The 14,814-nt window shown below is 47.5% G+C and overlaps 2 protein-coding genes across 2 annotated transcripts; one reads left to right on the forward strand and one right to left on the reverse strand.

Moving 5' to 3' along the window:
• Positions 1-3,220: 3,220 nt before the first annotated feature.
• Positions 3,221-9,042, forward strand: plekhd1 (pleckstrin homology domain containing, family D (with coiled-coil domains) member 1; the record flags this gene model as incomplete). The annotated part of the gene is made up of 13 exons (XM_084438689.1): positions 3,221-3,372; positions 3,680-3,773; positions 3,942-4,034; positions 4,147-4,223; positions 4,422-4,513; positions 4,624-4,676; positions 4,891-4,985; positions 5,090-5,183; positions 5,562-5,752; positions 6,450-6,582; positions 7,493-7,637; positions 8,637-8,780; positions 8,888-9,042. 13 exons carry the CDS (start codon positions 3,221-3,223, stop codon positions 9,040-9,042), a joined length of 1,518 nt encoding a protein of 505 aa, XP_084294815.1.
• A 2,833-nt stretch (positions 9,043-11,875) lies between these two features.
• ccdc177 (coiled-coil domain containing 177) lies at positions 11,876-14,470 on the reverse strand (the record flags this gene model as incomplete). The annotated part of the gene is made up of 1 exon (XM_084438577.1): positions 11,876-14,470. One exon carries the CDS (start codon positions 14,468-14,470, stop codon positions 11,876-11,878), a length of 2,595 nt encoding a protein of 864 aa, XP_084294703.1.
• Between the last annotated feature and the right edge of the window lie 344 nt (positions 14,471-14,814).

Here is a 14,814-nt window from a genome sequence, read left to right on the forward strand (position 1 = left end):
CCGCACCGGAGGATGGAAACGGCTGATGATGTCACAAACAACAATCCCCCTCCTTGACACGCAAGAGCAAAGTGCTTTGAGCCAACACTTTTGACAAGAGACTATATAATGCCATGTATCAATTTCCTTTTGTTTCTTAAGGCAGAACAGGGGGAGATAGGCTGTACAGGTGACTTTGTGGTTGAACTTGGCATATGGTTATTCTGCTTCAGTGTAAGATGGGCCATGTCAAACTCCAAGACCTCTGAATTAATTTTAATTAAGTGCAAAACTTTGGTTCAAAGAAATTAAAAGACCATGGAAGGATTTGTGACATCTTGCTATAAAAGCAGTCTTTTATCATAGTTCATAACGACGTCTCTCTCGCTGATATTCAGAAAGAATGTGAAAGTGCCATTGTAGCTGAACAAACGCATATCATAGAACAATTATTGCTGGCTTAAAATGGTCAGATTATTACTTTTGTCATTGTAATCTTTTGTCAAAGTGACTACAAGGACTTCACATTCATCTTTTAGGATTTCCGTAGGGGTTTTGGCTTGACTGAACTGTAGGCGTAGACGTACTATTTATCTGCTCTATAATTTAGTAATAACCTTTTGGATGTCTTAGATGGATAGCGGTAGGGGGTTTCTCTGACCGTAACCCAAGGTTAATTATCCAGATTGCTTGATCTACATGGTGGAAGTCCTGCATCAAGCGTTTACACTATCAGCCTCCAAATTCTCTGGCCCTAAGATACAAGATTAAGGCCCGGATCTCACCTCCCTATTTCAATGGTTCTATTTATCTTGTTAACTTTCTGTCTATTTGTTCCAGCTAAGGAATGAGTAGGGAGTAGAGTATGAATACATTTAAGTGAGTGTATGAGATGAGACTGTCTATTTTTAGGGTGTTGAGTGTTTGTATTAAATGGGGTTTTTAACAGTTGTACATTTCTCAGTGAATAGTTCAGAAGGGAAATAACCATCTCACAGTTCAGGGACCAGTGCTTCTGAGTGTAGGCAGTCCAATCACTTCTGTAACTAGTAAGATATAGGGGGAAAGTATTCGCTTATTTTGGCCAAATATCCCCAGTTCTGAGTTGACATTTTAAGATTTGTTTGATTAATCTTATGTTTTAAGTGTCCTATGTTGTAAGTGTCCTGAGAACTGAGCAATAATAATCGTGTAATATGAAATTTGAGGACAAGGGAAGCAGCCCCTCTTTCTCAGGAGTGAAGCACTGGGAGTGAAGCACTGGCAACGGAGCCTTAGGTCTGAGCCTGGAGTCAATGACAGTGGCTGTGAGATTCTCATGCAGTATCATGATGGAATGAACCAGAGATACTCCAGAAAGAAACAAAGCATCTAGAACTGTATATGATCATATGGCAATGCAAATGAAAACGATTCTGTTGATTCACTTGAAAGCTGCCTGCTCTGTCTTTACCGGATTGACAATGTGGGATTTGTGGATGTTACTGTAATTGTGCCTGCTTAGAGCAGAGCCCATGTATAAGTATGTATATATCTATGTATACTGTACAGAATATAATTTCCACAAATGTTATGCTCTTGATGTGAGACCAACTGTACTTACAAACATGATGTTTAAGTGCTAGCTCTCATTCTTTTGGGCTGAGTTAGAATATGCTGCCCTTGCAGGGCAGTGGGGAGGTTACAGAAGGCCTTGGTGATAATAATTAATTAATGTTTTCTAATAACTGATGTTTTGATTTTAATGTCATCCTTATGAGAATACTAGAAACCCTGTACTAAAACTCCCATTCTACACAGCATCACTGCTTATTTTGGGGATAAAAGCATGATGCATTTACAAAACATTGTATGGAGCATTCACTGTTCATTCAATGTCAGTTTGATTATCGTGGCTTTTTGCCAGGGAGTCCAACTGTTAAGTTAATATTCTCTCGAGCCCCACCATGAAGCGTAAACTGTATGGCCTTGACTCACTTTCTGCCTCCAGTTCTGGGTAGTGGGTAGTGCATGCAGGCCACGATCTGCATTTGAAGTTAACTTAATTTGAGATTTAATGAACAAAAGTAAGTTTGTTTTAAAGGGACCCCCCCTGCCCAATAGCTTCCCAGTCTCAGAAGTGGGTAGGGCTCCTGAAACTGGTGGTCAGGTTTGCGGTGTGTGATAGGGTTAGGGAAGGTTAGGGTGGGGGTCGATCATTGAAATCAGTGTTTAGGGGTTATCATTCCATAAGGAGTACGCCTTATTTCCATCTTTTGATTGAAACTACGTGTTTTATGATGATTTAAATAAAGTTTTTATTTTTAAACTGGTGCAATCTGAAAATGTGTGGTGGTGCTTTTATGTTTTCATAATACAGCGCAGAACATACAATATTATCCGTATCCAGGCATAAGTGTCTAGGATAAAGCTCTTCCTCAATTTAAACATGTCAACAAGTCAGTGATTTATAGGCTATAGGATCAAATATAAGCATATGTGTTGACAGTTGTCCATGACAGTACATAGTCTATGAAGCCATGAATCCTGGTAATGGGAAACACTTTCAACTTGTTATCTATCTGTGATCTATTTAGCTGTCCTGCCAGGCTGGATGCAGCAGAGCTGTCTATAGATTTTAATCTGTCCATTAACACAGACAAGCCAGCACACTCCATATAGCTGCAAATGTGTTTCTGGACCCAGAAGGATAATACAGAAATCTATATTTCAGACTGCTGTAAACTCCCCATTTGACTTAACTGGCTCTTTAATACTTATAGATACACTGTAACACGCTCCAATGGTGGGTGGTACAGACATTAACACCTGCCAAGAGCTAAAAGCAGTAATCTGAATAACAGCGTTTACCGGCCGAGAGTATGAGAGGGATATATTGCCCTAGCTCTAGATTTAGCAACTAAAGTCTCTCTCTCTCTCTCTCTCTCTCTCTCTCTCTCTCTCTTTCTCTCTCTCTCTCTCTCTCTCTCTCTCTCTCTCCTCTCTCTCTCTCTCTCTCTCTCTCTCTCTCCTACCCCATCCCCCCGGTGCTTGTTCTCCCCACCCCTGCTTTCATCTCTGTGCAGTCCGCCTCCAGCTGATGTCCGTATTGGCAGCTACATCATTCCACGCTGCTGACTTATCGGGATGTGTTTGTTACATTGTGATTGAGGGCGCCGCTGTGTGTGTGTGGGTCTATTTTTATTTCATTGACATTGTTTTTCCCAATCGTTTACTGCACTTCCCTGTGGAAGTAGATGAGATGTTCTCCTCGTCCAAACCCTCTCTATTTTCACCCTGGTCGTCCATGGAGCAAGCCGACTCAGATGTGCTGGACATCAGCACTAAGGTACAGCTGCATGGGGTGCTATGGAAGAGGCCCTTCGGACGCCCCTCAGCCAAGTGGGCCCGCAGGTAAACTCTACACTGAGCATGGGAATCCAGAATTCTGTCTGTAAAACACAATGTGTCTTGTCATGATGTCGGCGGTGTCTTACTGTATAATCTATGATGTCCTTTTAGTTTACACAATAAGTGTGTTTGTAAACATAGTATCAGGATCATGTTCTCATTCAGGATTTAAATGGTCTCTTTTTGGTAGGATGTTATTTACAGTGGCTATAGGAGGTCTATGTCATAATTATCCAAATGCAAGAAACGTTTTTCTGATTGCCTAGTTGCTGAAATGACACCAAGCCACTAATACATTTCTACCCTACAGATTCTTCATCATCAAAGACAGCTTCTTACTCTATTATGCAGAGGGAGAAAAGAGAAGTGTTGAGACCAACAGATACTTTAACATCCACCCCAAGGTAAGTCGGTGTACAGCGAAAGAAGAGCTGAAAGCCTTTCTAATTGTATGAGTTGATGGCCGTGTCATGAGATGGTCTGAGGAGGTTGTGTGTGTCTGTGTCAGGGTGTTATTCTGGTTGCGTGTGTCTGTGTCAGGGTGTTATTCTGGTTGTGTGTGTCTGTGTCAGGGTGTTATTCCGCTGGGCGGGTGTGTCGTTGAGGCGCCAAAGCTGGATCAGGGAATGCCGTTCTCCGTGGTTATCAGCCATGAGGATTTCACTGTAAGGACGTGCAGCAGCGGCAGTGATTCTTCAGGATAAGTGTCCTCTGTATTTCTCTTTACTCTCATTAATAATTTATGCGGGATGTATATCACCAAAAACATTTCCACAGGGCAACATCGTCCTAGCAGCTGAGTCCGAGTCCGAGCAGAGCCAGTGGTTGGAGATGCTGCAGGAGTCAGGGAAAGTGTGAGTCTGTATAGATTGAATGGGGATTGGGGGACTGGGGTTGGTCTTTTATTAGTCTCTAATGTAACAGAGCCATCTTGGAGAATTATCCTCTCTTGGAGAATTATCCTCTCCCCCATAGTCTATGGCAGAGATTATTCTAGAATTCCGTCCTCTTCACTGACATTGGATATTATTCAATCCTACTATACCTGGAAGTACCTGGAAGAATGCCCAGCTGGGAGAGGCCATGATAGAGAGCCTGGAGGCCCAGGGACTGCAGCTGGCCAAGGAGAAGCAGGAGTATCTGGGTAAGCTGCAGACCCGGTCAGGGACCCTGGTTATGGAATACTGGAAAAGGAACCTTTAGGGGCATGGCTACTTCTGTTTGAACAGTGAACTGGTTGTTTTCTATCTCCAGATAAACTTATGGAGGAGACTGAGGAACTGAGTCTACAAAGAGAACAGAAAGAGGTCATACATTAGACACACGTTCATTCATCTCCATGTATAGCCTATATGTCTATGTTCCTATATGTTTATGGTTATCAGAGTGTATCGTGGGGACTTTGTGTGTGTGTGTGTGTATGTGTGTGTTTGTGTGTGTGTGTGTGTGTGTGTGTGTGTGTGTGTGTGTGTATGTGTGTGTGTGTGTGTGTGTGTGCGTGCGTGTGTGCGCCTGGTTCAGGAGTTGGAGCGGCTGAACCAGGTTTTGGAGGAGGAGAAGCAGAAGTTTGAGGACGTGGTCCTGGAGCTGAAGGCGGAGCAGGAGCAGATCAAACTGTGGGAGGAACAGAAACAGCCACACGTCTGACATGATGAGATACAAGTGACTGATTAGAAATCAGAGAGTTTGTTCAAATCTATCTGGTGCGTTTTCTTGACAGGGACTTGGATGGCACAGCTCAGTCTCTGAAAGGCGTGGAGTCTGAAAAAGAGGAGCTGAACAGCCTTGCAACACTGCTGGAGAAATCCATTGAGGTACATGATTGATTGATTGATTGATTGATTGATATGTTTATTTAAGTGTCCAGTGCCCAGCCCATATGGGCTTACAAGTCTCTGGATAACAATAACAACCAAGGATGGCCACATGACAGATCATAATCTACATTTCACAAAAGATAAACATCCAATTTCCATAACAAAATGACCTATTTTGTTGGATACAGTGTTCTCTGTCGTCATGTATTGTCTATAAATCTTGCGAGGACAAAGATCCCCTCGTTACTATTATGAAACTATTTTGACATTTTCAACATTAAAGGTGTGTATATTATCCATATACACATGGATATTCAGTATGCACGCCCATAAATATTATTTTTCTGTGTCCCGATGACCGGTTGGTTCCTCCAGGAGCTGTCGTACGAGAAGCAGCGCACCCTGGAGCTGCTGGGGGTGAAGGAGGACGAGGGGGTGGGGGCGCAGACCTCCAGCAGTGAGCCTGACGGGGACTTGCTGGGCGAGATGGGGCTGCTCCAAGACCTGCGCCACATTGAGGACCAAATGAGGAGCCTGCACAGGGAGAAGGAGCACGCCGACGAGAGGTGAGCGGGCCAGCGCGCAGGAAACACCTCACTGGACAGACTATGTATATTCATTCATCCCCTCAGGGGAGATTTCAATGCCTGTTGGGACAAGTATGAGTTTGGACTTTGACACTGGGGTCACCAGTGCAGTGCGTGCCTGGGGGGGCGAACACTGGTTGGATGTTTGGTGTTTGGTCCTACTTCTCGCTGGGAGAGTGGGAACAGAAGCGTTAGTGGAAATGTACATTGATTCTTTAACAACCATGTGTATCGACCAGGACCAGTGAGTGGAGATTTGATAAGCAGGCAGCTAGTATTGACAAAAGGGCATTAGTGTTCTCTACATAAAGTAGAGTATGAAAGGTTTTCTCTCAGTAGAGTTGCATAATCCATAATGAGGTCTACCTGGTCTCCATGCACGCCCCCTGTTAGACTGTCTATCATATGATGTGGGTATCATGTACTGTAGGCTAAAATGAAAAGATTGTTGTTCCCAAAATGACATTAAGAGTCCAGGCTCTGCATTCTTCTTTTTGCGAGAAATCTGTCTTCTAGAACAAATGAAACATTCTGGCTATGATAGAAATGCTCTACTCGGTCCCTACATGTAATGACTTTGTAGGGCTTAGGGTGTGTGTGTGTGTAGGTAACCTACACTGTCAGTGAACACCCACTGAGTCCAGTCTCTGTTTGTGCCCACTGTCTCCCCCTGCAGGCTGAGAGAGAAGGAGCAGCGAGCCAAAGTGCTGCAGGAGGAGAGGGAGTACTACTCCGCCCAGGCCCGGGTCCTGCAGCAGTCCCTCACACAGCTCACTGTCGACAAGCAGCAGACAGAGGACGAGCTCAAGGTAACACAGTCCCTCACAGTCTCTCTGCAGCGGGATATAGAGTTACTGTTACGGTCATTTTACACTTCTACTCCTTCCACTCTCCTTTCTGCTGAGTCATAATCAAATAATACTTCATGTACCTTGTTCCTACATCTCTTCTTGTTCTCTATTACAATCTCTGGCTCAGTTTCTATCCCCCCTCCACCTATCTTTAGTTTAGTTTATTTGACAAGAAAGAATTAAGACAACAAATTATTACAACACAGTTTATTAACATTGTTAATGACATAATGTCTCAGACTTGTTTCTATTGTATTGTGTATTATTGATGTGTTGACAGTGAAGAGAAGATGGTGGAAGACCAAATATCTAGGCAGCATCCAACAATAAGCAAACCTCTATAGCTAAAAATCATAAAACTAGACATACTTAAACAATAACCCCAGAGCACAAAACAAAAACAACTAGAAATGGTGCTAGGAGAGCACAGACCTCTGCCTATGAATGCGCGCACGTGTGCTTGAGCAGGACATGTTTGCATTCGCTACGTCGATAGCTTTATGCCAGTCCATACCCCTTGTCTCTGTGAATTCCCCACATTGAGATATGGTACTGTAGTTTTTGTGTAATCCTGCAAAAGAACCAACCAACCAACCAACCAATGAATGAACCAAAACATGCCATCGAAAACATTACCTCTGATGTCGCTGGGGCAGAGGTAACAGCCACAACAACAACATTACTAGGACTGACATTATGTTACTTACAGGACTGACATTATGTTACTTACAGGACTGACGTTATGTTATTTACAAGACTGACGTTATGTTATTTACAGGACTGACATTATGTTACTTACAGGACTGACGTTATGTTACTCTGCCTTGTGACGCCTCCTCCATGGTGTCCTGTGTGCTGATGGAACCAGGTAGAGATGGAGTCGCGGGTGGAGCTGGAGAGGAGGGTGAAGGTGGCGGAGCAGGCCCTGGAGGACCTGGAGAAGGGCCTCAACTCACTGGAGCACTCCAAGGAGAAAGATGAGAGAATGAAGGGGGACGTCAGCCATTTGAGACGTGAGTACAATTAAGTGAGTTACATATAAATACATACAGTATTTTCTTCTTCCCTCCTATCTTCTAACTAGGTCCAGTGGATGCCCCACTGTCACCAGTAGACCACCCTGAGTCCGATAGATACCCCTGTGTCTGCTGCAGATGTCGTAGCAAATTAGTTAACACACACACACGCACACACAGACATACAACAGTCCACTTCCGGCCTTAGGCCTGGGTCCAGTACCCCCTTCCCCTCACCCTACACCGGGTCCGTATCCTCTTCCTACCCCCACCCTACCCCTGACCCCTGCCTCTACCTGGACCCAGGCACACTCACACACACACTGACAGACACCAGTCCTGGGCTCAGATCCCCTTCCCCTCACCCTAACCCGGGTCCGTATCCTCGTCCTACCCCCCACCCTACCCCAACCCCTGCCTCTATCTGGGCCCAGGCACATTTATGCACACACAGACATACACCAATGTTTGCCATGTCTCTCCTATGATGTTATTAGCCTCTCTCACTTTGAAAATGTAATTTAATGTTATTTATTGCTCTATAAATGTTCTTAGCCGGTAGACAAACATACTCCAGGAGCTTGCTCGATCGCCTCGCTGAGAGGGGTCAGGGAAGAATTTTTACAGCTCACTTATCTGGCCCCCGGGTGATTACTGTTTTTTTGCTTCCCTCTGGAATATGTAGGGGTGGGATGTCTGCCCACCTCCCTTGTTCTCTGTAAAGCGCATTGTGTTGCCTCTGGGTATGAAATGCGCTATATAAATAAAGCTTTGATTGATTGATTGATACAGTAGTTATAATACCACACAGTAACATACTTACAAGTACTGTTTGTTAATGTTAAGAGATGGATATCTTCATTAGTCAATAAGCCAGTTTATTTCTACCTTTCCTTGATTTCAGAGCTTGCGTGACTGCCACCTCCTGAATAGGACATTCGTACCGTTTGGCAATTGACGAAAAGTGTGTGTGTATGTCTGTGCCTTTTTTACCAGAATTCTTTGAAGAGTGCATCTGTGCTGCAGAGATTGAGGCGAAGCTTCCTGCTATAATGAAGAATGCAGTGTACCTCCACAAGGCTGCTGCCAGACGCATCAAGAGCTGTCGTATTCAGAGGAGGGCCTCCAGGCGACACTGGTGTAAGCGGGCTCTATACATCATTGGGTTTACATAGATATAGCAAACAGACTCTTCCGCACTACACATCCTAGTGGTTGGAGTAATTTCAGTGGCGTTTCCTCCACAGTGAAACACTCCCAGTCTTTCGTGGCATCTACTGATGACCGCTCCAGTTTGGAGGACCTGAGGGAGACCGCCCGAAGACTGACCTCTGACAGCCAGTTCAGACAGAGTGTGTACAAGATCATCACTCGCCAGGATGCCACAAAGACAGAGGACTGAGGGAGCGAGAGAGAGGGAGTGATGGAAAGACATACAGTAAGGAGTGGACCTTATCAGCATAAGGAGTGGACCTTAACTTTACAGCAGTACAACAGTGTGAAGTCATGTAGATATATCCTCCCAGTCCTGTTCTAGTGTAATCCTGTAGTTGGGAGCTGCCACTGCCACGCTGATTAAGACCTTTCATTCACAGGAAATCAATTGAACATTGTGTTTTGACCAGGAATGTCGCCAGTCATTTTATGCTGCAGATAATTAATTGAATTTGAAGAAATTGTTTATAAACAGTTACAGGTGATCAGTAAAGCATTAGTACATATTACGAATTATTTAAAGATAATTTATTACAGTGTGCAAACCATTTGTTAATAGTATATTGTGAAAGTCTCTCTTCAAGTGATGATGTCATCAAGCAATAACATTTGAGACTGCTAACATACAATGGCAAATAACTATACACAAGCAGGTCACAAACATAATTGTCTGTGTACTCAACAATACATTTTAACTATCTACCAGAGATTCTTAGTGCTTAGAGATTCTTAGAGCCAAGAAGACAAGTAACTCAAGACAACTTTGAAAAATGTCTGAATTTATTTCCCTTGTATTTGATTGTATTTACACAGATTGTGTCCTTTTTAACAGGGTTCTATCCATCTGCAAGGTTGATGTAAATAAATGGACAACGGACAACGGAGTGTGCATTGTTTTTTTCTCTGATATGTCTTTGATATGGAAAATCATATGCTATCTTCAATTTCATTAATTTTGACCACAACAATGTAACATAACATGAAAGCAAGCATCTTATGATATGTACATTACAAATGATAAATTAACTTAGTGTGGAAACCAGAAGCAGTGACAGTGTGAAATAGAAGCCAACATTCGTTTAAAGGAGTAATCTGGAAACAAAATACCTGTGATAACTAAACTACTGCCTTGGTGTTGTTAACACTGTGTTCCAACTTCCATGGTCTAGTTCTCTGGGTTGTTCTGTGGGATCCTCCAGCGGTCCATAGGGCAGACCATAATACTCTCCTCCTGCACCGCCACCTGTGGCACATATAAAACACTTAATAGTGAACCAAATGTGGTAATTTAATTTAGCTGTCATGACCTTTTACTGTAAATGTTTACTTGTTGTCTAAGCCATAAATAAAGAGTAAATTATAAATAACTTTGCAAGCTCGTGTGTGAGAGGACTTCAACTTTTATAGTAGCGGGACTCCTCTACTTTGTGTGCGGCTTAAGTACCAACAATTATGACTTTTCATCTACAGATACAGTTAGTCCCTTCCCCTCTACTTGACTATTTCAGGACAGTAAATAGCTCAAATCAGTGCAACACACCGGCCTAATGCTGCAATGCGGAGCTGAAATCATTTTTGGCTTTAGTATTACTACTTAGCATATTTTTATTCATTTTTTTAATTAAAAAGCACAGAAAGCAATGCAGTAGTTTTCCTGTACAGCACAATCACATCAATATAACACAATGATTGAGCACCGCGCCCCCCCCCCCCAATAATAGTCCTGTAAGAATCTGCTAGAACACTCCTCCTCCTTCTCTGCTCTGCTCCCTACAGGCAGTCTCTCATGTTCTCACGCCCTCCAGTTGTCTCAGCTTCTGCCACCCTCAGCTCCATCCCTGTTGGCATCGCCACGGCAACAGCTACATCAGAGGGCGCTGACAAAACGCCATGTGTGTCTGACTGTCTGCCTTTTTTTAATCAGAGGGATTGTGGGATAAGTGCAGGGGCACTCTAATGCCTATTGGCTAGGATGTATGTGCTGTGTGTGTGTGTGTGTGTGTGTGTGTGTGTGTGCGTGTGTTTTTGTCCAGTGTGTGGGAGTCTGAGGTGTAGTGCTACTTAGAAAGAAAGCAAGACGGTCAATGTCATACCTGTTAACAAGACTGTCTATAGTGTGCGTTTTCTTTTTTCTTAATCGTACCTGTTGACTTTGACATGGATGCACTCCCTGCCGGGTAGCTGGGGGGATCCTGGGGCTTCTGGAAGGGGAGGGCGTTTTCCTGATACTTGACATGGGAAGAAGACAGACAGGAGGGTCCAGCTGGGTCAGGAAGGGTGAGAACCCCCCAGCTGCAGAGCCAGCACTCTGCTGCTACATCAGCAGAAGGCTTGTGCTGAGATCGCTCACTCGATGGCACTGTGCTCAGCTGCACTGTCAGCGCTTAGATAAAGACAGAAAGACAGTTCCCGCCAAGGGGCTGTGTCTGTACACACTCCCCTCGGTTTTCAGGCTGCATCACCATGTACAAAAGGATCCATTATTTGCTTAAGACTCTTTCTCTCTCTCTCTCTCTTATTTCCCCCTAAAGACGTACTCTGTAAAAAGCCTCTAGAGTTGTCATGGAGTTGCGCTTCCTGGTCAACAATAACTCCTTTCATTCCAGCTCAGCTTTTCAGTCCAGTGGTGTGATGGCCCAGAGGAGCAATGAGGAGAACTTGATTTACTGCACTGGGCAACTCTCTGCTCTTACACGTAGTAGGTCCCAGTCCCACACTGGAAAACTCTTTACTATTGAAGTCCGATTTTGTACCCAGTTCATCCACTTCTGAAAATGCTATCTATTTTTTGGTTTATATTTGCTGAAGTTTATATACTTCAAGATATGTTAAAATAAAGTAATGACTAACTTGAAAAGATTAAATCAATTGATGAGAGATTTGTTGGGGGAAGATGAATCACACTAGGATCAATATTTCCACATGGGATGGTCTGAAGCTGTGGTTCAGCAATGAAACTGTGATGGAGGCCAGAAGCATGGCCGGTGGTATATATAGTCCTCGAAATTTCGGAGATGGGTTCACTTCTCGTCCAGGCTGGCTTGGAGCTGGGCCTCCAGGGCCATCTTGTCGAAGGTGCGCATGTTGGTCTCCTCCCTCACTTTGTCCCGCACGTGGAAAGAGGCCCGGGCCACAGAGCGGGCGCTCTCCAGCACAGCGCGCTTCTCCCGGAAGATCTGCTCGCTCTTCTCCAGCTTCCTCTCGATGGACTGGAGCAGCTCCAGGCGCCGCTGCTCCTCCTCCTCGGCCACGCGCCGCCTGTTCAGCCGCTGCAGGCGCTCCTTCTCCTGCCGGCTCTGCCCCGCCCGCTGGGCCCTCTCCCTGGCCTTCTCCTCCGCCGCCAGCGCCGCCTGCTGCGCCCGCCTCTCGGCCTCCTTGGCGCGCGCCTCCGCCTGCTGCTGCTGCTGCCTCTCGCGTGTCTCCGCCGCCCGGCGTGCCTTCTGGATCTGCTTCTCCTCGCGCCTCCCCTTCTCCTTCAGCTCCTGCCCTCGGCGCTCCACGATCTGCTCATAGTTCCCCAGGGAGCGGCTCAGTTTCTCCTCGGCCACCTTCCGGGCCTCCTCCCGCTCCTCCTCTTCCCGCCGGGCGATCTCCCGGACCAGGGCGGCGTGGCGCCTCCTCTCGGCCCGGTTGAGGCCGCGCCTCTCCTCCTGGGCCTGGTGCTCCTTTTCCTGCCTCTTCAGCTCGGCTATGGTGAGCTTCTCCCTCAGCAGGAGCTTCTCCTGCTCCAGCACGGCGGCCCTCTCCTCCTCCAGGGCCCTGAGGTTCTGCTCCTGCAGGGCTTTCTTCTGCTTCTCCTCGCGGGCTGCCTGCTGGAGCCTCTGCAGGCGGCCGCGCTCCTGCCGCTCCGCCAGCTCCCGCCAGCGGCCCTCGCTCTCCGCCGCCTGCCGCAGCTTGGCCTCCGACGCGTCGCGCTCCTGCTGGCTGAGGCGCCGCTGGCGGGTGGACACCTGGTACTGCCACGCCCGCTGGCACTGCAGCACGGCGCGCTGCTTCTCCCGGTCCTCCTGCTCCCGCCGCAGCTCCTCCAGGCGCCGCTCGCTGTCCCACTGCAGGTGGGCCACGTAGCGCGTCTGGCTCATGATGTCCTCCTCCTGGTAGCGAGCCAGCATCAGCGCCGCAATCTTGCGGTCGCGCTCTGGCACGGCCTTCAGGCCCCGCCGCTTCACCTCCCTCACGATGCGCTCCACCTTCTGGGTGGTCTGGGGGGAGTGGCTCAGGTCACCCAGGCTCAGGCTGCGGCCCATCAGAGAGTTGAAGGTGGCCAGGGTGCGAGCGCGAGGGCTGGAGACTTTGGCCCAGTGGTCTCGTGGCCCATCCCAGCTGTAGGAGGAGGAGGCGCCAGACTCGGAGGAGGTGCAGGTAGTAGTGGTGGTGGTGGTGGTGGTGGAGGTGGAGGAGCACATGGTGTCCATCCGTCTTTGTAGGGACTCCAGTGAATGGCTTTTTCCTCGGCCCTTTGACTGAAGGTGTCCATTGTGCTGGGAGAACGGCCCACCTCTTATACCGTTGGGAAGGGCTGCGCTTGGGGTAACAGGGCTCTGAATTGCGGACTTTGACATGGTGGCTGTCACTGAGGGGGCCGTCCTGGGGAAGGAGGAGGACTTTGCAGTTGCTCTGGGAAAGGTGTTTGAAGACTTGGTGGTGGTGGTCTTTCTTACCACTGGGGGAGGACCTGAAGAAGCAGGACGGGTGGTTGGGGCAGCAGGGGCGGGAGCTTGACTGTTGGGAGGAGCTTTTATTTGTTCAGAGAATGAGGCGGAAGGTTTAGAATGCTTAGCGGAGTGCGCAGCCCTGGAGGACGACACAGCACTAATGGAACTGGTTTTTGATGACAGAGTAGAGCTGGTAGGGCCAGATTTGGAGGGGGGACTAAGGCTAGTGGCGGAAGCTTTAGGGGCAGTGCCAGCTTTAGAGGTTGACGTTTCTCTAGAAGACAAGCCAAAAGCACCAGGGGCAGATTTAGGCGCTGGGCTAGCGGTCACTGGCCCAGTTTTAGGTGGCTGAGTGGAGCTAGAGTTGACCGCAGCTCTGTGCTGTTCCACTGAGGAGGACGACGAGCTACTGTTGCCATTGACTGCAGCCTGCAGGATCCTCCTCTTCTCCTCTCTAACGATCCTCTCTCTCTCCTCCATGCACTGCCTGAGTTTCGTGTGCCTGTCCCTCTCGTACACCTCGAACAGCCCTGTTGCCACACGCATGGACCTGCCCGGGGCCTCGCGAGCAAAGTCGGCGAGCGGGCGCAGCAGCAGCTCCACAGGTTTGACTCCACAGCGAGCGCACGCCTCCAGGGAGCGCGGGCTGGTCAGCACGTAGCGGCTGCCCTCCGCTGCCGGGGAGTCGAAGTTGTAGAGGTCCAGGTGGAGCTTCGGGGAGGGTTCTTGCTCTGTACCTGGAGACTGGCCGTTCTGGGGACTGGCATCGGGCCCGGCCGGTGCCGCGGTACTCTCCTTCTGGTCGGCTGCGGGCGTCGTCTCAGCACCGCCGTCCACGCCCTCCTCCTCTGCCGCCCTGCCATCTGCCTGGTCGGGGAGTCTGGGTGCCACAGACTGGGGGGTCGCCAGCTGGGGGCCTTTGCACTTGCTCTGATCTTCAGCCTCCGAGGGGTCAACCATAGCTGGCTAACATAGGTAGAAGAAGCGGGGTGGGGGTCGATGGAGGGGAGGTGACACATGGAGGGGAAGTGGATAAAAGAGGAAAGAGGTTTCACTCTAAGGATTATATCCTTTTGACCAGGGTTTAAGAGTGATGTCCGTCTGTGTGGGGGAGGGACACAGCACAGGTTCAGTATGCATGCAATCATGCATCCATACACACACCCTATGATTACTCACCAGATGAGACATTCGTGCTTCAGGGGAATTACATAACATGGAAAAACACTGGGTTTGCATGTCTAGTCTACATCCGATTATATTCAATAAGTTGAAAGAATTTGATTATTCACTGTATTTCACGC

The sequence above is a fragment of the Borostomias antarcticus genome, assembly GCF_949987555.1.
Source record: "Borostomias antarcticus genome assembly, chromosome: 5".
Taxonomy (NCBI): Eukaryota; Metazoa; Chordata; class Actinopteri; order Stomiiformes; family Stomiidae; genus Borostomias; species Borostomias antarcticus.